Raw genomic sequence first — 23649 nt, 5'->3', positions numbered from 1 at the left:
GCAAACCTGTTTAACTGTCAGCTGCTGCTGTGCAGCATGTACTACATTTACATGCACAGCAGGAGCTTATTTGCTCAGCAGGTGGTTTGCATCGCATTGGTGATGAGGGTTATTTGTAAGTGACTTATTATAAATATGATCATCTCTTCGTTCTTAGCTTCTGACATGATCTCATAGTCTTTTGGTAGTTTAGTGGAACATGTCAGTCAGGTGTGTAGAGCTCCAGCTGAGTAGCTGTCAGACGTGATAAAAGATGACAAAATTAAGATGACTTAAGGTGTTTTTTCACATTTAAATACCTTCCACCAAACTAATCTGTACAGACAACTCTAAGTAAGGCAATCCCACACTGAAATTACCTGAAAAACGTGTCAATGGCAAATGAGAACGTCTGCGAAGAAAACACGCGCTTGTACAGATTCAGTTGAAATGACACAGTCAATAGAAATTTGTCTTAAATCTGTCTTTATTTACAAAATATACTTAAATGTTTAAGAGTTGGATGCATTCATGCAAAGGGACAGATTATTATTGTTTTCCTCAGGATGTTATCTTGACCATTTCACAATTTTCAATTCTTTTTCTTTTTTTAATTATTATTATTATTATTAGCAGGGAATGGAGGAGGAGAGGGGGAGCAGAGGACCAGGAACATGAGAAGAGGAGGCTTCATTGAGGGAAAGGCTGTTTTCATCCTTACTGCACATGCAAGTTCACTTAGTAATCAAACAGATGTCAGTTTTAGAAAACCTTCAAAATAAATATGCATTTTACCATCTAAACAAATGTTAAGAATTTAAACAGACTTTATCAGCATTTATAAAATCAAAGAACTGTGTTTTCTTTTTTATTTTCTTAGTTCATACGTTATCTTGGTGACAATCGCAGTTTATTAAAGTGTTTTAAAACAAAAAAAGTAATTACAAAGTATTAAACATTTTGTTGTTTCCTAACCCTGACCTTGAAAAGAACCGATCTAAACAGAAAACAGATGATTACATGTTTTTTTATTTTTTTGTTGTTGTTGTTGTTGCTGTGGATGTTATATGAATGTGCTGTTGCTATTTATTTCCTATGTTTCATAATAAAGTATTCAAATAAATTCAAAATCTTAAAACTCTTGTAGGGTTTATAGTACAGAACAGAGAAATATTCTCTCTTGCACTCTCTTCTCACACACGCAGCCTGAATTCACCCCCACTACAATAAATACACTATGATCAGAACTCTTAAATAAAATGCAAATTGTGAACGCGAACCAATATTGACATTATTTCTCCGATGCCATAATGTATCCGAAATTATTATTTACATTATTCATAACAATTATGTTGATGAGGACACAAAACCACAGCACAAACTTTAAATGAATAAGCAGAATCCTTCAAAAAGATTTGCATAAAATGTTTGTCTGCAGACACTCCTTTTAGTGAGAGTTGTCATGGAGACAAGCTGACTGTCACTCATTAAACACTGTCAGCACTGATCACGAGATCAACCGAATCAAACCTCTTATCGCTGTGTGTCTATCTCTCTCTCCCTCCTTTTCCGTCTTTCCCTCTCAAAATAAGAATGAATTGAAGTATGGTTTTAGATCCAGCACCCAGCAGGACATCTCCAGGACTTTGGTGAGATGATCTGCATGATTTGATGTTTTGCCACTGGTTCAGTAAGGCACCGAGAGAGGGCGGTCAGGAGGCTGGCTGGCTGGCTGTTTGGTCCATCCGATAGTCTGTCGCGTGATTATTGGTTCAGGTTTGTGGTCAGAGACGTGAAGACAAGTGTTCTGGTGAGATGAGATTTGGTTGGGTGCTTGTCCGCTTTCTAAAGGGAATCGCAGTCGACTCAAAGAGAAGGAGAGTCTATCCCATGCCACATACCACATGATCAGCACGGGACAGGCTTCCAATCTGAGAATAAGAAAAGAGAGCAGCCCGACCCATTTGAGACTTACAGACAGATATTACGCTCTTTTGACAATTAAAGATCAATTCGCTAAGACGATAGGGAAATCAACAAAGTGCTGATCTAAATGCAGAAAGTCTGAGGAGATGGAGTCCCTGATTCATGGTAAGCAATTTAAAGCTGCTGTAAATTCCTCCCGACTAAAAGTGTGTTCAAATTAGCACAATTTCAGGAACGGTTGTCTGCTGTCAATAGTGTAGTGATCTATGACACGCAGCTCAAGGGGAACTTTCAAGCAATTTCACTTGACCAGCTTAAAGCTGATGCGAAGTCTGCACGAGGAATTATTTCACCTATTCATTCCTGACTGCATGGATTTCTATTGAAAATTTGCAGAACAAACAATGCATGTGACTGCATCTTTAAGTGTTCAATTAAAGTCCACCTCTATGCCTGGCAGTCTGACAGGTTTTCCCAGCTCATAACACAGCTCATGTTACACAATCACTACTTACCATCTCGTTATTCATGCTGTATATTGTTACTCTTCAATAAGTGAATAATTATTTTATATACACTGTAATTCTTAAGATTAAGGTTAATACAAAAAAATTGGTAGCAATTTATTTTACAGTCCTGTTTCTCATGTACATACAATGCACTTATTGTAGTAATTACAATAACTAGATGTTAACTAGTTACAGTACTAACCCTGAACCTACCCCCACATAGTTGCCTTATATTACCTGTACTTTCCTGGTAAGTACATAGAAAATATATTGTAAGTACATACGCTGTAAAATAAAGTACAACCAAAAATTCTATTCTAAATATAACCTTTTCTTTTGAACTATCTATTCATGAAAGAATTGATATGAATAGAAGTTTTCACAAGAATATTAAGCAGAACAAGAGTTTTCAACACTGGTCAGAAAGTCTGGATATTAATATGAGTGCTGAAAATTCAGCTTTACAATCACAGGAGTAAATTACATCTGAAACATGTTAAAAACAAACAAACAATTTTTTTTTTTAAATACATCACTGCTTTAGGCTATTTACGATAAAATAAAACCAGCCACGACGAACATAAGAGACTTCTATCTTTCCAACCTTAAACTTTTGAACGTTTCTGTAATATATCCCTTAGAAAGCAACACTTCCTAACTCCGCTGTCTGGCTAACGTGACTGGGCCACACTCAGATTCTTGTTTCTTTTATGTTTAAAAGCCTAGGGCAGGCACAGAGACAATTTTACAGAACAACTATTTTAGTGATATCTGTCAAATAGCAGGGACACAGCAGCTTTAACACAGTGAGAAACTTCACTTACCTCAGAACTGAACACCGACTGATCTCATCAGAAGCGGACCTTCCCATCTCATTAATACCCTTTTCTTATGAAATGGTATTACTAACAAACATTCAAAAACGCACAGAAAACGAACCATTAGATTTTGACGCTCTCTGTTCCGTAGACGTTATAGCCCTCTCTGTACGTGGTGAAACTCTGTGCGGTGGATGGAGGAGCTGGTTTGAAGTTCTGGGCATTTTTGGCGAGTTTGAGGCGTTTGGTCTCCTGGTGCGACTTATAGCAGAACTCCACCAGAGCCACAGTCATGGCAAGACCCAGACCCCCCACCAGGATATAGAACACGCCAGCCACGTTACTGAGACTCAGCGCGCTGGTCTTATCCTGCAGGGGGAGACACAGTTAGTACAGACATAGTGTACTTGGATGCAAACCAAACTATGATATAATAATTAACAAATTAAGCATGCATTACCAGCATGCACTCATTCACACACACACACACACACAGCAGCGCAGCGGCACTTTCGCTCTTTGCGCAGCAGGGGTTGCACGTCAAGTCAGCTCACTGGGACTGTGTCGACTAGTCATGGTTAAAATGGCTTCAGGTGAGACAATTCTGTACGCTTCCGAAAGCAGGAGGACCATTTCTGTCGATAAACTGAGTTTCTGTGTAGGTACATGCTGTTAGATTTGTATAATAAAGAAACAAACAAAAAAATAATAACTTTAGTCTAAAAACAGCTTTTAATAAAGCAAGTCTGCCAAAATGACAGCTTGTGGAGTGTCACTTTATGACATCATAGCGTTGCTAAACACCGCCTCAGCTGAAGATAATCAATGCCTGTTTCTTCTTTAATCCCGCCCACCGACTGGTGCATGCAGTATTAGTAACAATAATGGCAAACGCAGGTTTACACAGAAGCTAAAAAATAAAGACGGCTTCAAAGACAACAAGACGCTCTGCAGTGCCAAGTTGTTGAAACAGTCTTTGCATTGAATTCCTTCTGAAGAAAAGAGAGAATGAACTTTTAATGAAGTTCCTGACCGCATCAGTAAGAATTTGGTGCTTTGTTCAATTCATTTTACTGGAGATTTCGTTCACAAACAAAGCAGAATTTGAAGCAAGGTTTTCAGAAAGTAAAAGACGATGCTGTGCTGAATACTTTGGATCCAATAGTTATGTTGCACCACACTTTTAACAAAAAAAGTTCTTTGAGATACCTAAAATGACTCTTTCATCGTATTTTTGTGAAATCCACCTTTTTTTCCAAAGCGGATGCTGATATTTACTAGAAATTATTCAAATCAACATGGAATAGTTTACTTTCAGAAAGCATGTTATAAGTGCTGCAGAATTCTGAGATTTCAAGCCAAATTGATCCAAAGTTATTGCGGACTGCTCTGAAACTAAGTGAACCTAAATTAAGTGGAGCTCAAAGGCTGACAGAAACCATAAGCGATTGAGACATGACTGCTTTTTTGTAGAATAAATTTGGAAATGGCAATTTCTCACCTGATTCAGCCCAGTGGACTTTCTGTGCACTCTGCAACTCTTTATTAATGCAGAATTAGAATTGTCAGGCACAGCAAAGATTGCTGCCGTTGAGTCATATAAACACGGTAAACAGTAATCCACTGACTAGTCGACCACTTTCCAACCAGTACAAATGAGAAGCTGTGCAAGCCCTATTACACACATACTGCACACAATTTGCTTGGAAGGAAAGAAGATGAGCTAAATAAAAAGGGGTACTTGGGGGGTGTATTCAAAAGGGCATCAAATCAATATGAGATGTGCCCAGAGGTCAAAGGTTAATGTATTAAAAGCTCAGGCAGCTCAAGAGAGGAAGAAATTATTCCCTCTTTCCTCTCATACCTTGTTCACTCTATTGGAAAAAAGACAGTGAAATACTGCCCTCACATAGAACACACACACATGCACGCGCACACACGCGCACACACACACACACAAAGAGCCAGCTCTGAGCCTCTCGCCCCCTCTAGAGGTGAAGTTGGGTCAGTACAGAAACATGACAAATAAGCTGCCATCAGAGAGCTACAGTCGGATCCTCTGGCTTCTTCGGTCTGCCATCTTAACAGAGGAAGTGAGGAAGAGGAGAAGGAGGGGAAAGAATATTGATGTTACTATGGCAATTCCCCTCTCTGAACTACTTCTGCAAGCTTCACAGCCTTCAAAACTCATTAACAGACACCTGCATGCGACCAACGCCACACCTCAAAACACAGACAAGCCTCAACAGGACTGAGTTCTGCTGCTGTGACCATCAGCCTGACACTCTGACACACACAAGCATGGTCTGTCTTCACCAAAAGCCTGCGAAAGGGCAGCATAGCAACAGAGGACTGGGAGTGTAGCATTACTGTTTTGAATGCAAAACCCGAGACCTGTTTTTGAACACGGTTGCCATGGTTACAGGCTCATATAGTCAGTGGTATGGCCTCTGCTATGCATATGGGACATGTTTTCAGAGTTAATTCCCTTTCTTATCAGACTGGATTACACAGAGAATTGCAATAAAACAATTGCATTTCATGCTCATTAAGTAGAGTCTCCAGGCAAACACACTTTCCTGCACGTGGTCTCTATTAAACGGATGCCAATGGCTAATGGAAATCAATCCTTCAATAGGGGGCGCTGTGCAGTTTCATTAACCCGGTCAAAAACAAAACTAAAATTACCAAAGATATATCCCAAGTGGCTTAAGCAGGTTTTATCCATTTTCAAATAATATAACTCATTTAGACTCCTGCTTGCTCCCTATATTAGCATTACGCAACTAAACGACTCTTTTAAATGTTCATTCTGATGATTAATGACTATGAAGGTTGCCTTTGAGACGATTAATGCACAAATCAGTAAACACAACAGTACCGAGAAAAAGGCCACGTCACAGCAGCAGAAGAGAAAGAATCTAATGAAATACGTAATTGTTATGAATGCCTACTACAAGACACTGTTATGTAACACTTAATTACTACATCATTAAAATAATGAATTATTGTGTGTGTTTGTGTGTGTGTGTGGGGGTCTGTTGTGTTGCTTCGTTATTGCGAAAGGTTTTGATTTTGTCCTACATGATGGGAAAAAAAAAAAAACTGGATACAGTATGTAAAGATGATTTCACAACGAAGTAAATCCAGCTGGAGTCAAATCCACCAAATAGTTTAAAACCGGTTAAGTGACGCCGAGACTATTTGTAGAATATGAATATGTTTGTTTGTTAGAAGTAGGTGAGTGAGCAGACTAACCTTACTCCCAGAGTCTTTGGTCCCACATTCACCCTTATCGTACCACCACTTGTTTTTCAGCTTGTCTAAGATGCCTTGTTCACTGAGTTTCAACACTGCAAGGTTTACAGGAGTTCTTCACGAGGGGAAATAACATAAATAACATGGCACCATTATGTTATTTTATGTTATTAAAACTTAAACCTACCGAATATCTGTTAACCAAAGCGATACTGTAGGACACCTGGCCTTGTGCTGTTGATATCGTAGACAGCGAGAGAGTAAGAGAGGGAGAGATGGAGAGAGAGAGAGGGAAAGCAGGCAGGGCTAGCCTCAGTGTTACCTTTGACCTTTGACCTGGCAGTGCTACCTACTGTTATCGCTTTGAGTAATCGGCACTCACTGTTCCAACAGAGGCAGAGAGAGTAACCAACACAGCCAAACAGAGCAGAATTACAAAGAGCATTGGGCAGATGAGTTTAGTTCTTGTCACTGTGGTGAGAATGCAGCTTTTCTAACCCAGTATTCAGCAAGCCGGATCCATCGGGAGAAAAAAACCCTTACTTGACTAACAGACAAACAGGACCCAGCAGTCAGAAGGGGGACCGGTCTGTGGTGGGTGAGGGCTGAAGCCAAACATCTTACAAACGAAAATGCCAAGCCCTCATGAAATTCAGCACGTAAATAATAAACAAAATGCTCATGTTAGAGGGGGATTTGGAGGAATTTGCATAATGCACCCTTTTCAAATTTTATCTGCCACAAATCATTTGTTTCTAGGGCAGCAGACAAAATAACACAAACAGAATCGCATGACAATGTTACTATTCTTCCTAGGCATTTCGTTTTGTAAGATGTTAGTATGTCATCAGCAGGACTGCTGGGAAACTCAGTTTATTTTCCTTTGCTAAATGATGAGAGTCGCAATCCAGCAAAGCAAATACGCCATACTTACCACCGTAACGAAAGCCAGCTTCAGACATCTAATGGTTTGATACCTGACGAATAATACCTTGAAACAATAAGATCTGTTTATTGAGACATGGACCTATTGCTCGAGTACATTCAGCTTGTATCTATAAGGGAAAATCCACAATATTGCTTAATTTTCAACTCTACTCACATAACAGCATTTTACATATTTGGTTTCTCCAATATTCATTCAAATGTTACATTTACAGTGCCCCTATTATGGGTTATGAAAGGTTTATATTTTGGTTTTGGGAGCCCCAAACAACAGGTTGACATGCATGCAAGGTCAAAAAACACTTTCATTTTCTTATAATATGCTTTTATTTTTACCTTATTTGTTCAATGACTCCCAAACAATTTGTTTAATGTTTTATTTTTCCAAACCCCTCCTTTGATCGGTTGATTTCATTTAAAGCAGTTTGTGAGCTTTTAACGCTCCAAAAGCAAAATCTAGTGGCAAAGAATGAATCTGCATTTTCATTCAGACCAAGGTGAAAAAACCAACAAGTGGGAGGGCAATATGCTAATGTTTGCACTTTCAGATTAAAAAAAATAAAAAAAACATAATAGGGGCATCTTTAATTAAAATTTGAAATCATTAATTAACACTGCTACTACTTCAAAAACAGTGCGTTTTAGTTCAAATAAAGTGGCCACGGCTGCCATAATCGAATACTATTTATGAGTGTACACACCTGTTGAATTGACTCAGAAAAACAGGATCTATCAGTAATCTATGCAAAAAAAAAGAGGTCCCGATACTGATATGTTTGCTATGTGAAGCGTTAAGATTGTCTGTATATTTCCAGCATACTGCAGTGTATTTAAAAAAACAAAAATTATACATTAATTGTATGGTATACTCGCTGGGTTTGCTGAATTACTCCATTCATGCATTTGGGATCAGACTCAGGTCAATAAATGAGAAACATGCAGCTGTGATGTCATAACAGGCTAGACACCCTCTACCCAGCATGCTCAACTTATCAATGCACAGACTAGGCAGCCATTTTGGTCTCAGAGTTTAGATCTCAGGAGCCACTCATGAGCAAGAGCCAATTACTGCAGTGAACTTGCTTTTGAAAACCAATCAGGATTGAGTGGGGCTGCCTTGCCCTCATGATAGGCTGAACACAGGGTGATCATTCTGCAGGCACAGGGGCTAAAGAAAAGTGGCCATAAATTCATTTGAAAGTGTGCGTGGATATAATGAACTTGTGCTAGTTTGTGGTTGTCTGTGCATTTGTATGGAGATGAATGAGGTGTGTTCTGTGAGTCCATGTGAGACCAGATCTTTCTCCACCTTTGATTTCTAGAAGTGTTTAATTAGAATTCTCACGTTTTCCTGTGATGTTTTGTCCCTTCAGGACTGTCTGGCCCCAGCAGGCTTATATTTTTCTTTAATCCCACCAACAAGGGAGCTACGGGCTTTTCCATGGGTTACACGCCAATTCAGGGAATAATCTGAGAAAGCTGGCGGCTGCAGAGGGATTTGCATACTTGTGGCAGGAAGTTGGCCAAAGATCAAAAATGGTTTCTTTAAAAAAAAAAAAATGTAAATAAAAATCTGGCTGTTTGATTGAACATGTGAAAATACCCAAGTCTTCACACTTGCCGCACACAAACTATTTGTTCAATATCAAGAACAAACAATCACTCTCTAAATGCCCTCCAAATGTTTGGGAATACAACAAAATTAGTGATTTGAACAATATCAGCAGAAATCCTTGGTATTCGTGAAGAATTTGCATGGGATTTAAAAAAAAAATACCAATACCATTTTTTAAACTATAAATATGATTTCAACACTGCAAATATTAACCCATAAAAACAACTTTTATCTCATTGTTGTGTACTAATCTAGTTGGCTAATAAACCATCATGAAAGTTTGCTGAATTACTACTCTTTGAAAAAAAACATGAATCCAGTAAACAGGCGTCACAACTGACTATGACTTCAATGATCACTTCAAGTTTTTAAATGCAGTTACACACAAATATTTATGCTGATATTTCCAGAACACCACTTCAACTACAATATTTCCAAATGGGTATCGTTAACTACTATGTAATCATGTACAGTAAGGGACAGCTATCCTAAACTACAGCTACAACACTATAAGAGTTCACCCAAAAAATGAAAATGATTTGTCCTTGTGTCGTTCCAAACCAGTATGACTGGATTCTAAAACGTATTCAGAAATGTGTGTTTTAAGGCCCTAAGGAATGTTTTCAAATTTGGTTTTATTTTGACTAAATTGTGTTTTCCATTAATTTCCTGGATTGTATTTTAACGTTTTTATAAAATTTTTATATTCAAAACATTCAGTAATATTCATCTCTAATGGATTGACTTAATAATGGGAAAAAACTAAAACTTCTTCTACTGAAAACCGTGTTTTGTATTTATATATTTCTAGGAAATAAATTATTGTTAATTTTTCTGGCAAATATTTCTTAAAGAAGAATGTTTTGTAAAGATTAAATATTATCTATAAATATTATTAGTAGTTGTACTGTCATTTCATTAATATATTTCTGTTACAGTACATTGACAATGATTTCTTCTCAAAAGAAATGGCAAAATGCTCATGAAGTGACAGCAGTTCTACAGACTGTGTTCATGTGTTAATGTACTTGTATAATGAGGTAGCAGAGGCGCTTCAGTATTTAGTAAACAAAACGAGCAGTCTGTGCCATTCATTCACACAGAGACACAGAACTTGCAGGATTGATATCTAAAGAGTATTTTTGCAGCTTAATGTTCAGACTTATATCACATTTTGATTTAAGTGTACTCAACTACTTTTGATTTATTCATCCCAAAATTGGCCAATTAAATAAAATTTCACACTATACAGTACATAATGTTTTATTTAATTATAAATATTATTACGTCTACGGAAATCATAGGGCCCTAGCACTGTATGGACAAAATATGTTTATGTTTTGCTTGGAATGACATGAGTAAAGTAAATGACAGAACTTTCACTTTTGGGTGAACTATTCCTTAAACGTAACAATAAACATCAAACAGGCCCAGGCAATCATATATGTTTTATAAAATTACAGAAACCTATTTTCCAGAGCAGTTTTTGTCTTGTTTGCACTGTCTATTAGATCCTCATACATCTCTTTTTTCTCTCTCTTGATAGCCCATTAAATCCTGGAACTCTGGTAGACACAAGTAGTACATTTTCTGATGATCTGATATTACAGATCAGAGGAGAGCCAGACAGGGCCTAGTCTCTTCTACCTAGAACAAGCTGTTTGTTTCACCACACAAACAAACCCACGAGGCGGCTTCTCAGTAACCCAAGCGTCCTAATAAGCTGTTCTCCTGGTGACCCTGACCTTGCACCACACATCCACCCACTCGAGCCTTTATTCCTCTCCTCCTCTGCTTCCTTTCCTCCATTAGCCAAGTAAAGGGTCACATCTGATCACAGTTTGCCTTATTACGTAAGCTCCAAAAAAAAAAAAAAAAAAAAAAAAAAAAAAAAAAAACCCAAAAAACCCTGTTACATTAGCAGCCCTGACAGTAACTGCGGCTGTCGCAGTGGTGCTAATGTCCTTGGGTCATTAGGCTCAGTTTGCTCATGTTCACTCCTAAGGGTCACGGTACTGTTGCCGGGGGTCGTAGGTCACAGCCTTGCCGATTACTCGTAGCTAGGAAATGGTTGTTTGGGTGAGATTGAGGCTGACCTTCGAGTCCCCTCCCCCGCTGCCGCACTCTCCCTTGTCGTACCACCATTTATTTTTCAGCTTGTCCAGCAGGCCCTGCTCATTCAGCTTTAACACCGCCAGGTTTACAGCGCTTCTTCAAACGATAAACACATAGCTCGTAAGAAAAGGGACAGGTTCGTGAGAAATCTAATGAGACTGCAGCAACTGGCAGTTGCTTTTCTTCTTGTTAGGGGTCAATACAAGAGGAGAGACCGGTTAACTGGTGAAGTGCTTGGACCGCTCGATTGGTTAACTGGTGAACTGGTTGGACCGCTCGATTGGTTAATTGCGCCAGCTACTGGGTACAGACAGAAGCGTGTGTGCAAGTGAGGTGCGTGTGGTGCAGAGAGAAACAGAAAGAAGTGAGAGAAAGAAAAAGAGGTTGAGTGCTGGTGAGTGATGGGAAGGATGCAAGAGGGGAAGAAACAGTGTATGGCATGACATGCTTGGCAGCAGGCAGTACAGCATCATACAAACACAGAAATGCAAAAAAAAAGAAAAGGAACAGCCCAAAGCAAAGGACAAACAAGACAAAAAAGGGGAAGGAGGATGACAAGAAAAAGGGGGTAGGAAATCAACAGCAACAGGCATTACACTGTAAAATGGACTGTAAATTATTAAGTTAAGTGACACTTCTGTAGAGAGAAACACGATAAAAACATTACCACAACATACATAACTAAAGAAAAAGAAACTTAACACACAGACACATTTACCTTATCATGTACCGCGAAAGAAAGAGAGAGAGACAGGCAGAGTGAAAGCCAAAAAAGAAGGAAAAAAAGAGTTCCAGGAAAGAGAGAATGAGAAAAGGTAGAGGGTGAGAGAATAAGAATGAAAAACAAAACATGAACGAGACAGAGAGAAGAAAGAGATGGTGGAATCAGGGTAGGTGGAATACTATAACAACAGAGCGAATTGTTATATTATTCCACCCACCTTAATGCCGACCCTTTGGGCGTGGCCACACCGTAGCCCTTGGAGTCCAGGTTCCCTCCCACCTTCATAGTGTCACACGGCTTTCTCTGCTCGATGTATTCGTTCATCGTGGACTCGAGCAGGAACGCAAACTTCCCCTTCGACTTGCGCACACGGGCCACTCCGTCGGGGGTGGTCTTAACGAACACGGACGGCTCGGCTGACTTCATGTAGGACCACATTTTCTCGTAGACGGCGATCTTTGAGCGCTGAAAAAGAGAAATGACAATGAGGAAATAACTGAAAAGTTAAGAAAAAAGACGTGTGAGTTGCTTGAGTGCCTGAATAAAAATTCACGGATGGATTGGAACTCATTTATGTTTTTTTGGCAAAAACTGTAGAATTCAAAGCAGGAAGCGTTTCATTTCTGTGCCACTAGCGGCACCAAATGGAAATGCAAAAATAATGACTCTTTTCAGATCTATGATAAACATATACTATCGATTTACACTACTGAATGAGCTGTGTCTAGCACTGATAGTATCACTTAATCGACTTTCGATACTTGATTAAAATTCATGATTTTTAATATTTGATCCAATATATTTCCATCCGCGAAACCCTAAACCTTAACCCCTCCCAGTGAATAATCTGTCTGGCTTAAATGTTTGAAAATGATCATCAGCTGAACTATACCAGCCACCGATAATATTATATTAGAAAAGTAGCTACGTTTGGTTACATATATGATGGGTGCCAGCCAGAATCATTTCTAGCATGTCTATACTTTTATCAGTAGTGAAACAAAAGGCACACAACAAAAAAAGTGGTTCCACTTTATATTAAATGGCTTTAACTACTATGTACTTGCATCAAAAAATAACTACAAAGAACATTTGGTGTTTTGCAATACAAGGTGTAAGGAATGGGTCAGAAGAGTAATTATGAATGTAATTACAGTCATGAAGGTATTTTTAAAATAGAAGTACAATGTAAAAGCATGTACACAATAAGTGCATTGCACTAAATTATTCATTTAAATGTAATTACATAGTAGTCGACATCAACAGCGATTCACTAGCATCGCTAGATCTGATTCTAAACAGATGATTGAGAACATACAACATGTCGCTACTGAAATATTATCAGAGAAAATGATCCTAAGGTCAGTATACAGAAATTTAAACTGTCAGGCAAAGTTTTGTCGGTAATATTCAACTGGGGCACATCAGTAAAAACGTCCAGCTAGGATATTCCATTTGAATGTGCATTAAATTCGAAACCTTAAAAGCTTAATTTAAATTATAAAAACATCGTTACAGATGTCTCACAAAATGAACATTCCACCCTAGACATGTCATCAAATAAAAATCACTCTCTTCTCTCAATCAGTCTTTTGTACAAGATTCTTGAGGAACGTTTGATCTTGGAGAGTGCTACCGTCAGGAGACTGAACCCAACAAGTATTAAAGTATAAAATCTTTGAAATTTGAATAGAAAAAAGACCCTAAAATAATGACTTAACGGTTCACTCACATTATCTGTCCAACCAAGGCCATTACAAACAAGCTCTGTATCAAAAATGAGTAAGATGAGTCACTGATATAGGACGATATATAATTAAAGAAAAAAATGAAACATGTCACCACAGTTCTCCCACACAATATTCTGAGACACAGAATGCATGGAAGGAATAAATGAAAGAACAGAGAAATCGTGGCTCTACTTATCCTTGTAATTGTGCTGTAATTCTGCACTTGTGGTGATTTAAAGCTTAAGTTTCATAAGCCAAAATATTCTATGCCCATCTCTTACGAGGGTAGCTATAAATGGCCATGTAGCAGGCAGAATATCTCTGGAGAAAACACACAGACATACACACCCACCTAAATTTATTAGGACAAACACACACACACACACACTCCTTTATAGGACAGAGTTTTACACGCATACACTCACACATACCGTTCATGTAAGTAGGTTAACTTGACCTCCAAACAGCTGGTGTAGGAGTGTATGTGAATATGTTTTTCTTGAGTTTTTTGGCAAAAACTGTAGAATTCAAAGCAGGAAGCGTTTCATTTCTGTGCCACTAGCGGCACCAAATGGAAATGCAAAAATAATGACTCTTTTCAGATCTATGATAAACATATACTATTGATTTACACTACTGAATGAGCTGTGTCTAGCACTGATAGTAGCACTTAATCGACTTTCAATACTTGATTAAAATTCATGATTTTTAATATTTGATCCAATATATTTCCATCCGCGAAACCCTAAACCTTAACCCCTCCCAGTGAATAATCTGTCTGGCTTAAATGTTTGAAAATTATCATCAGCTGAAAACATTTGTTAGAAATCAAGATAAAACCAGTTTCATTACTTTAATAAAGTAATTTAAACAGTTACACTACACTTATTACAGTTTAAATATTGTAAGTTAGGCAATCTGTATCATATAACATTTTCCAAGAACCCTAACACTGCATTTATTATCAATATTATTAGTGATGAATAGAGTTGTGGTGCTAAATATTTTTGTGGTAACTAATACATTTGTTTTTTAGAATTCTTTGAAGAATAGAAGGTTGAAAAGAACTGCATTTATTTATTTTATATATTTTTTTATTAGATTAATTAAATGCATCCTTGCTAAAGAGTAGTCATTCAGACCTCTTCTATTATATTTTTATGGTTCTTTTGCAGCCTTTTTTAAGTTTAGTATAAAATGTTAGTTCTCATTCATGTAAAAGTCTACCCGCATAACAGTTTCTCCAATTGTGCTCCACTAAAGAAACAGAAAAAAAAAAACCAAAGTTCACAATGTCAAGAGGGGTTTTCTTTAAACTGTTTGATTTGTAGTGACTGTTTTTCTACCTCAAAACATAAACTCATACGAACATAACAATCTAACAAAACTGAGTTACATTCACTGCTTGCTAAGATAGTTTGCTGCAATAATAAATTATGAACACAAGATGGAGACTGTCTCCACATCAAATTCAGCCAACATCTGTGTCAACTGCGCTCCTGTCATCTTCGCTCTGATCCAGTGTGTTAACAGATGACAGCTCATGAAAGAGAGAGGAGCAAAAGGGCACCTCATTTCATGTGTTCTCCATCTCCGTCTCCAGCCACTCTATACTGGGTCTGTGTGAGGTGACAGCGACTGGGTGAGTGACTGATTACGTGTGTGTGAATACGCATGCATGTATATCTGCTCTCATACACTCACACGCAAAACAAGTAATTGTGACATTAAGGTGAAATGACAGGATGATCTCATCAACAGTGGTGTGTATCTGGGTCATCTTAAAACTGCCATGTTCCCTGTCATCTCAGAACACACACACACACACTGCCTCTAGCAGGCTCACATGAAAAACGGTTTCTGGCTAAGATTCAGTAAAACATGTCTTTACTCAAAGATGGTCGCATGTCTGTGATGACACGTCTTTGTCAGACTTCCAATTGGCTGTCACCGCAGCTTAGTCTCACAATTTCTTGCAAGCAAACTTACAGAAATGTGTGCTTTCCTTTAGATTACTTCTTCTACTATTCTTTAAAAGCAGCAATCGTTTACCATTCTCACCGCATGAAAATGTAAGGTGAGCCTATAGCTGCCTCAATCATAGTGTATGATGTTTAAGGAAAGAAATCAAAGCAATATATCAGTATCTCTTAATAAATAAATAAATAAATAAATAAATAAAAACTCCCATTACTGGAATTTTGTATGTATTTGAATAATGCACATTAGACTTTGCTCAGACAGGCAGAAAAACTATTTTTTTCTGCACATTTGACTCATCTGTAAGCGAAGAAATAAAACAAAAACAAACAAAAAACACAAACCCCCATCCATATGTGATTTGAAAGCTAATTAATTTCTTGGAAATCTGAGGCTGAATGATCCAAAAAGTATTTTTGTCACACAGGACACAGTGCATATGTAACATTATGGATTATACATTGCGTAAAGTTTCAGCATTGGTGTAGTTACTCCAGTTTGCCTGTACAAGACTTCTTTCAAAAACATAAAATTGTACAGACCCTAAGCTTTTGAACAGCAGATGTAAATAAGAGCAAGATCTAAAAATGGCAGGGAATAACCACACAGGTTTCTCCCCTCATTTTTCCTAAAAATAGCAGTATTATTGCATTTGACAGTATATTTTTATTCTTGCCTTACCCTGAAGAACTCTTTGGTGGAACCGGAGTCAAGTGTACCGTAGGCGATCTCAGTCTGCTTTGCCAAGTCTTCTGCGCTCTCTATTGGCGACACCATCCTTTCCACAGTCAAGAAAGCAGCCAGATTGGCCGTGTAGGATGAAATGATGATCAGAGTGAAAAACCACCACACACCTCCAACAATACGGCCAGACAGAGATCTGAGAGAGAGGGAGAGAGGGAGAAAGGGAGACAATAGAAGAGCAAACAAAACCCCTGTGAAAGGTTAACAATTAGATGTACTGAAACTATTAAAAGATGGAAAGATGGAAATGCAAAAACAAATCACTCAAAGTACAAGAGAAGCTTCTGTTTGGACATCACTGTCTCATGAGAGACAGCAGAAAGATGAGGCAGCGAAGAGAAGCATAGGGTCACAGTGATCACCTCAAGAATGAAAGACAGGACTCCAAGAGGAATTAGGCGAGTACGATGGGCAGGAAAATCGAATGAATGAATAGACGAATGATGGAATGAGTGAAGAGGGCGGACACTCCTCCACTGAAACAGTTTATAAACACCAATTGCTGACAGTAAAATAGAGACATGCAGCAAGAACACGGTAGCCCTCCAAGAAAGAGAAAAAGAGTGAAAGAGAGAAAATCTGAACATTTTACAGTCAACACATGGTGAATATAAATTATTTTAGCTGCTGCCCAGCATCACTTTAAGCAGTGGTTCAAAAAAAAAAAAAAAAAAAAAGTCAAAAATTTTGATTTTTTGTTGTACGATGACAAAAAAAACAACACTTTTTGGGTGAACTTAGCCTTTGTTATTGTGCCTGCAAGCAGAATAATTCATGTTTGTTTGTTTATGTTTGTCTATGTTTAATAATTCAGTTATCATTAACAGTACAGCCCTCTTTACACAGAGGACAATAACTATAAAGATAACATTAAAAATATAGTTCTAAAAATCATTCTCGATATTCTCGAGTCCATACCACAGGTATAAAAACAAAGTTATCTGTACAGTTATTGTTTTTGGTGTGAATAGAGCGTAAAAGTTTTAACAAAAAACGAACACTGTACAGTAACTATAAAAATAATTATCTGCTGCTGATTTGTGCGTTTCAAATCACTTGTTTTTGCCCTTTTAAGTTGATTCGTACCAAATCTATTAACTGATTCTGTTATTACAAATGTCTTAATTGGCTACCAATACTGACAGATGATGATATTATTGGGGGTGAATGTAGTGCAAAAGTTTCTTCAGCTGCAAAGCGGAGTGTGACTATAAAATGAGAACCACTGATTTAAAACAAGAGAGAAAAAGAGGAGTTAAAGACAGCTGTAGTGACAATATCATGGCTAAGTGAATGAATGAACAAATGAGTTATGAAAGTGAAGTGATGACAGAATAGGTTAAGGTTAGAAGATAAGCTTTTTCAAAACTGTAAAACACCCCAAGTAGAATAACATATATGCACCATGAAAGACAAGACGACCATAAAATGCAAAGATGAGGGGAGAGAGAAAGATGAGGATGGAGAGACAAGGATGGGCTAAATAATACACCAACCTTGGTGAGATATCGCATCCTTGCTGCATGAAAGCTCCAAGAGAGAACCAGAGACTGTTAAAGATGCCGGAGTCATTGGGAGGATCGGGGGGCGTCTGCGGATCCTTCGCCTCTTCATTCTCATCCAGGTGCCATTCGTATGGACTGAAACGACTCACCAGGAAGAGAACCACGCTCACACCGATATATGCAAACACAATACACATCCAGATCTCATAGGCCAGCGGATCCAGGAAGGAGAAGACTCCCGGTTTGGACTTCTGTGGTTTCTTGATCATGATGGAAATGCCCAGACTCATGAAGGGCTTGGAGAAATCTATCACCTCCTCCCGGACAAGGGTTATAGTGAGAGGAGCCACAGCTATATCTGCTCTCTGGAAACATGGAACACAGTAAAGCTCAGTTCAAAAAACCTGGAGGAAAAATGATATGTGATCATGGATGAGATTAGATGGTTTACTATTGTCAAAACGTAATGGAAAAAAAGTTGTTTGAATACCAACAACATATTAAAGTACCTTTGGTACATTTCATCTGTTCATTTATCTGTATGTTATATCTGTAAGTAGCAAATGTTACCATGTACATCTGTCCCAAAATGCCTTCTTGTCTCCATCTGCTTATGAATGGAACTCAGAACTCAATTTAAAATTCAACAAAAGATCTAAATAGAACTTTATAATAATATTTTGTGTGTTATGAGCCAAGAAGTAGCAAATAAATAGTGTATGATAAATTCTTGACAGGATATAAAAATTATAATAAGGTATATATTTAAAAAAAAAAAAATCACCTGATGTCATCAATTGATATGTGTTATATATTCAGAATATGTTGAATGGCACACCCAAAAACAAAACAAAAAAAGCAGAGACACACACACACACATGCACACACTTTCTGTCATTTCTATAGTGAATAAAGAACAAGAGGCACTAATTTGGAGCTTTATCGTGTAAAAACACTGACCATGACCAAAGACTTGGGTGATGTCAGCAACACCAGGATACCGGAATTCTTCTTTTTTTTTTTTTTTTTTATTAAAAATCACATTACAATGTCAAAATAAATAAAGTGACACAGGAAAGAATAATGAAAACAAGCACCAAGGAGTAAAACGAGAGAGCAAAACCTACAAAAATTGTATTTCATGACTTTTATTTTGACAGAGTGGTCAGTGATTTTATATGAGGAATCCTAAGTGTTGCTGGCTTCACACAGCCACTATCCCACCACCAACACTAATAATTTCCCATTGCAGGATCATTTTCCCAGCACTCACCCCATATACCAACTCCCCCACCATGCCGTTCCAGGTCTTGGTCTCAGGGTCGCGTGCTCCGTATTTCCCATCAGCCACTATGGACAGTTTGTACTTTATGCCCACGTGCTTTGCGATTTCTGATGCCAAGTCAACACAGTAGCCCTCATAGCGATCATTCCCTTCCAACTGCATATAATTCCTCTTGTACATTACATATGGAGCTTCCTGTTAACCAAATCACATTAGGTTTAGTTGGCTCTCAAACCGACAGCCCAGAACACACACACACACACACACATACACACACACACAATCACTGATTAGTCTGCAATCATGCTGATATGTGTCACACTTACACACTTCTTCCATTCTTACCCATTGACATACTGAAAAATACACATGCATTGTGAGTCTCGTAACAACAATGTGACCAACAGCCAAGCTACCAGACAAACAGCAGCTGTGAGGAAGACTAGTTTGTTTTTAGATTGGGTTCTGGGACAGTGCTATTTATTGGTGGTTTCTGATTTCTCTAATTGGAGAGAGAAAAACTGACATAGATGTGAAGTTGCAGGTCCTCTCATCATTAGTAAACTGGAGTCATTTGTCAGTCTAAAGCAAGCAAGGATATGGACATTTAGGGGACTCTTCTTAAAAAAACTAACACACATGTATGTGTCCAGTGCATGCAGGAGGGCTAAAGAGGACAGCATAGGTTTTCTCACATGTGCGTGCTTTTAACTATTTTAATAAGGCCAAATTTGATGAAACCTCAGTTAAAAATTCTGCCCTAATAGCATCAGATCAAACTCGAGTTTTCTTTCATCTTATTTACTGAACCCCATCATCCATATTTTAAGTCGGTTTCAGCTGCTTTCATTACACAAGTACGCCTGTTCAACCTGTGCAGAATGAAACATTCTTTTTACTCTTATTAAACTAATCATCTAATTAGCCTTCTTTCAATTTCTGTATCTACTTATGAGGTCATCATAGGCAGAGTCAGAAAGAGGTCGTCATCACTTTTAAATGTAACATAAGGCGAACCTTATGGTACATTTAAATATGACTTTGCTTCTCTAATTACATTTAACGATATATATGTCTATTTATGTAAATCTAACTGGTCTAATAAATGCTAATTTTGCTATCACAACGTAACTTATCTGCATTAAACCGAATGCATTCCTTAACAACCTATTTTTTCCTACTAAGATTTGGTTCCTGTGACCTTCAGGTTATGTGTTAATCAAAAGATTAATTACCATATTCACCCTTTAATTAATATTCTTTCTGTTTCATCTCAGTCCTCTCCTCTATCCACCCCTGCCCTCAAGTTCTCAGAGTTCTTCATTAAAGGACATAATTATGAAACTCGTTTAAGCCCAGCTGTAATCACTGTACAGCCCCAACCGATTCACTTCAAGCATTTGGTTCAATTAAGGTGCGTTTGTTTAAACACAGTGAGCCGTCCAATGTCCAGTAGGCAAAACATCTCAGCATGTACAAGCTGGCACAATTCTCCAGATTAAAAAGTTTGGCAATTCTTTATATTTCATTTATTTTTTTCCACTCACTTATATATGCGCTAGCAGCTAAACTCAATATGAGAACAAATACAATTTTAAATAAATTTTGCTGGTTAAATGTGTATGCTACATAGTTCACTCCGGTGTACTCATCACTTTGGGGGTTACAAAATGAGTGCTGCTCTCGATCCAAGTCATTCATTTTTAGTTTAAGAAAATTGAGCTTTATGTCAGAGGATGTAACTCTGTGCATTTTTATGCATTTTATTTTGTAATATCACTGGAAGATGAGATTGAACGAACAGCCCTGAGCTTGTTCTCAGCCACGACTCCTCTTTATGCAGCTAAATAGTGAATAATAAATCAGAAAAATATGAAAAGCAATCTAATCAAAAACCTTATTTGGATTTATTTGCTATTTAGGGGCGCTAGCCACACTAACTCAGACAGCGACATCCCTGCTCACATTCATCATTTTTTAGGAGCTAAATAAAGAACAAACTGTCTGCACCTAATGGGAACATCTGATTGGACAGCTGGATGTTAAAAACAGGACCTCGGCCAGAAAACTCAAAACACATCTGAATTCCGAGGGGCTCTAAAACAAGAGGCTCTTTTTCTGATGCTTACTATTTCACACCATGTGTGAGAAAACCATCAGCCATCAGCTTTGTGTGTATAGTACTTTCCATTTTCTGCAATTTGCATCCAGCTTGGCATCTCAGTCGTTCGGTACTTACGTTTGGCGAGGTGAAAGGACCAGAGAAAGGGACAGTCTAACCTATTTCTTACCAAAGCCAGTATTGTGATGTCACTGCTACAACAGGCCACCGGAATGGAACTGAAAATGCTTTGGCACTCACACGGATACAGTTGAAACACTCTTCTGTGATCGACTGTTTCAACATGTAGTGAGTGAGTGCAAAGCAAAGCGAAACAGAAAAACGTTCTGCCCCCCCAGAATGCAATGCAACTGTGACACTAAACCTGAAAGGGCAGAAGGATCATGGTTCGGTATATTTAAAAGCAGCTTTAGATAGTGTACCATAATAGTAGTGACCACAATGGTTCTGTTTTCCACAGAGGAGGATTCGTTGGTAACCTGCTGCTCCACTATATAAACAAATTTCTCATATTCATTCCAGTAGCCAATCTGCAAGGGACAGAAACAGCAACAGCATAAATAGAATCAATCAATCACAGTCCACCAATAACAGAAAAACAGCAATTCAGTAAGAGACTGACTCAGTAGAAACATGATCTTGTGACTGATATAGGAGGAAGCTGGAGCATTTAACTGCACGTTAAAGGGGGTCATATGATGAGAAATATCCTTGAAAATATATCCTTGAGCTTTTAAGTGAAACTATTTACCTGTGCTGTATAAAAGCATACTGTAACACATACATATATATATACATATACATATACATATATAGCACTACTAACGCTCTAAAGTGATTGTGGCTTCACTGTGACAGTAAAATTGTGTGAATTTATAGAAACCACGAACCTTTCTGGCTCCTCCTGGTTTCATTTCATAAACATCAATGGTGTAATTTGATCGCCGTCCAAACGAGTCGAACTGAATATTTCCCGTCATTCCCTGAACCTGAACCTGCAAGAGGAAAGCACACAGGAACAGTAACACCCACAAAATAACAAGCACGACAAAAAAGAAAAGCATTATGCAAAATATAACGGAGGTATCATATAACCATATAGGCCTCGTGTAGCCCGCTTCCTTTCAGCAATGTTCATTCACTACTGACATTTTATATGATATCTGCTTCAAACAAGACAATGCTCATAATCACATTTGTTAAATCTATAATTTTAACAGCGATGCTATTGAAATGTACAGAACTTCTGCAAAAATGGAAGTAAACACATAATTCAAAAGATGGCTGTAAGCTTGTTTCTCCCAAGGTCTACAGGAAAATATGATTATTGCACATTTACTGATCATTAAAAAGTGTGAACTGCTTTTTTTCTAAGTATTTCCTATCTCTGAGGCCCTTTATGGACCCCTCCTACCATTTTGAGAGCTCTCTCAATGTCGATTCCCTGGCTCCATGGTACAGCCGGGTTGGCGAGGCAATCGCCTGCACTCCCTCGACGAGAAATATCAACACGTTGACGTCTCAGATACCGAAAAGCTTCGGCTATCACGAGGATGGCATCGTGTGTCAGAGCAGAGGTGTACTAAACATGAAAACAAACAGATAGATGTATGGACACGAGAATCAGTATGAACAGAGAACCAAACTAACATTCAAATGCACATTTTCTATTTAATTTAACACTCAGTTGAATGAGGCGCATTATGGGGAAACATTGACATGAAACAACTAAAAGAGATGAATAATGAAACTGCTGCACGACTGCTATATTAAACTCAAAATACGTTACCATAATTTACACGTAAACATATACAAATAAACTCCGCAAACATATTCACAAGTGGCACACTCACAAATAAACACATCACAAATGCACATAAATAAGCATAGAAATAAAGACAGAGACCTTCAGGGGAGCGTTTCTAGACTCAGGGAACTCTCTCTCATCGAGCCGCTCCCAGCGCTGAAGGAACTGCTGCACGATTGGGCTATCAGGACTTATGATCTGGAATCCGGTGATATTTGCACCGCCTGAAAATACCTTATCCAGACTCATGTTGGAGAACCCCTGCAGAGGGGAAGTGGTCAAAAGTGAAAGGTCACTCACAGAAGGTTAATAAAGAGAAAATCTGGGCATGTGTGTGTATTTTCTCACAAGATTAGCCAGGATGTAATGATATCCTCGACTGTTCTTTCCTGAGATGACGACCTGGAAATAGAATGAAAGAGTATCACCCAGCATTATGTCTGATTGTTTATGCAGACCTTGAGACCCAAGTGAATGAATTACAGATTAAACTGAAAACTACAAACTAAAAGCAAAAGCCTAAGGGGTGATACTGTAAGTAGATGGGCAATCTGTTGTCTCAGTGGTAAAATAAAAAATGCAAAGCT

The 23649-nt window shown here is 38.1% G+C and overlaps 1 protein-coding gene across 4 annotated transcripts in view; it reads right to left on the bottom strand.

Annotated features, from left to right (window-relative positions):
* Positions 1-448: 448 nt before the first annotated feature.
* gria3a (glutamate receptor, ionotropic, AMPA 3a) overlaps positions 449-23649 on the bottom strand; it is a 36761-nt gene continuing 13560 nt past the window's right edge. Inside the window, exons 5-16 of one of the 4 annotated variants that reach the window (XM_043239766.1) lie at positions 23411-23464; positions 23162-23323; positions 22670-22837; positions 22146-22250; positions 21678-21785; positions 19122-19328; positions 17840-18213; positions 16281-16479; positions 12107-12354; positions 11147-11261; positions 3354-3601; positions 449-1910 (exon numbers count right to left, since the gene is read on the bottom strand). In XM_043239766.1, the coding sequence (XP_043095701.1) occupies positions 3356-3601; positions 11147-11261; positions 12107-12354; positions 16281-16479; positions 17840-18213; positions 19122-19328; positions 21678-21785; positions 22146-22250; positions 22670-22837; positions 23162-23323; positions 23411-23464 (1986 nt within the window). In that variant the 3' untranslated portion in view covers positions 449-1910; positions 3354-3355. Of the gene's footprint in view, positions 1911-3353; positions 3602-6490; positions 6606-11146; positions 11262-11672; positions 11884-12106; positions 12355-16280; positions 16480-17839; positions 18214-19121; positions 19329-21677; positions 21786-22145; positions 22251-22669; positions 22838-23161; positions 23324-23410; positions 23465-23649 lie in introns of those variants that run through there. The other 3 variants (XM_043239763.1, XM_043239764.1, XM_043239765.1) reach the window with 3 other exon arrangements.

The sequence above is a fragment of the Puntigrus tetrazona genome, chromosome 5 (genome assembly GCF_018831695.1).
Source record: "Puntigrus tetrazona isolate hp1 chromosome 5, ASM1883169v1, whole genome shotgun sequence".
Classification (NCBI taxonomy): Eukaryota; Metazoa; Chordata; class Actinopteri; order Cypriniformes; family Cyprinidae; genus Puntigrus; species Puntigrus tetrazona.
Note: the sequence above shows the minus strand (reverse complement) of the source record. Positions and strands in the feature narration are given on the sequence as shown.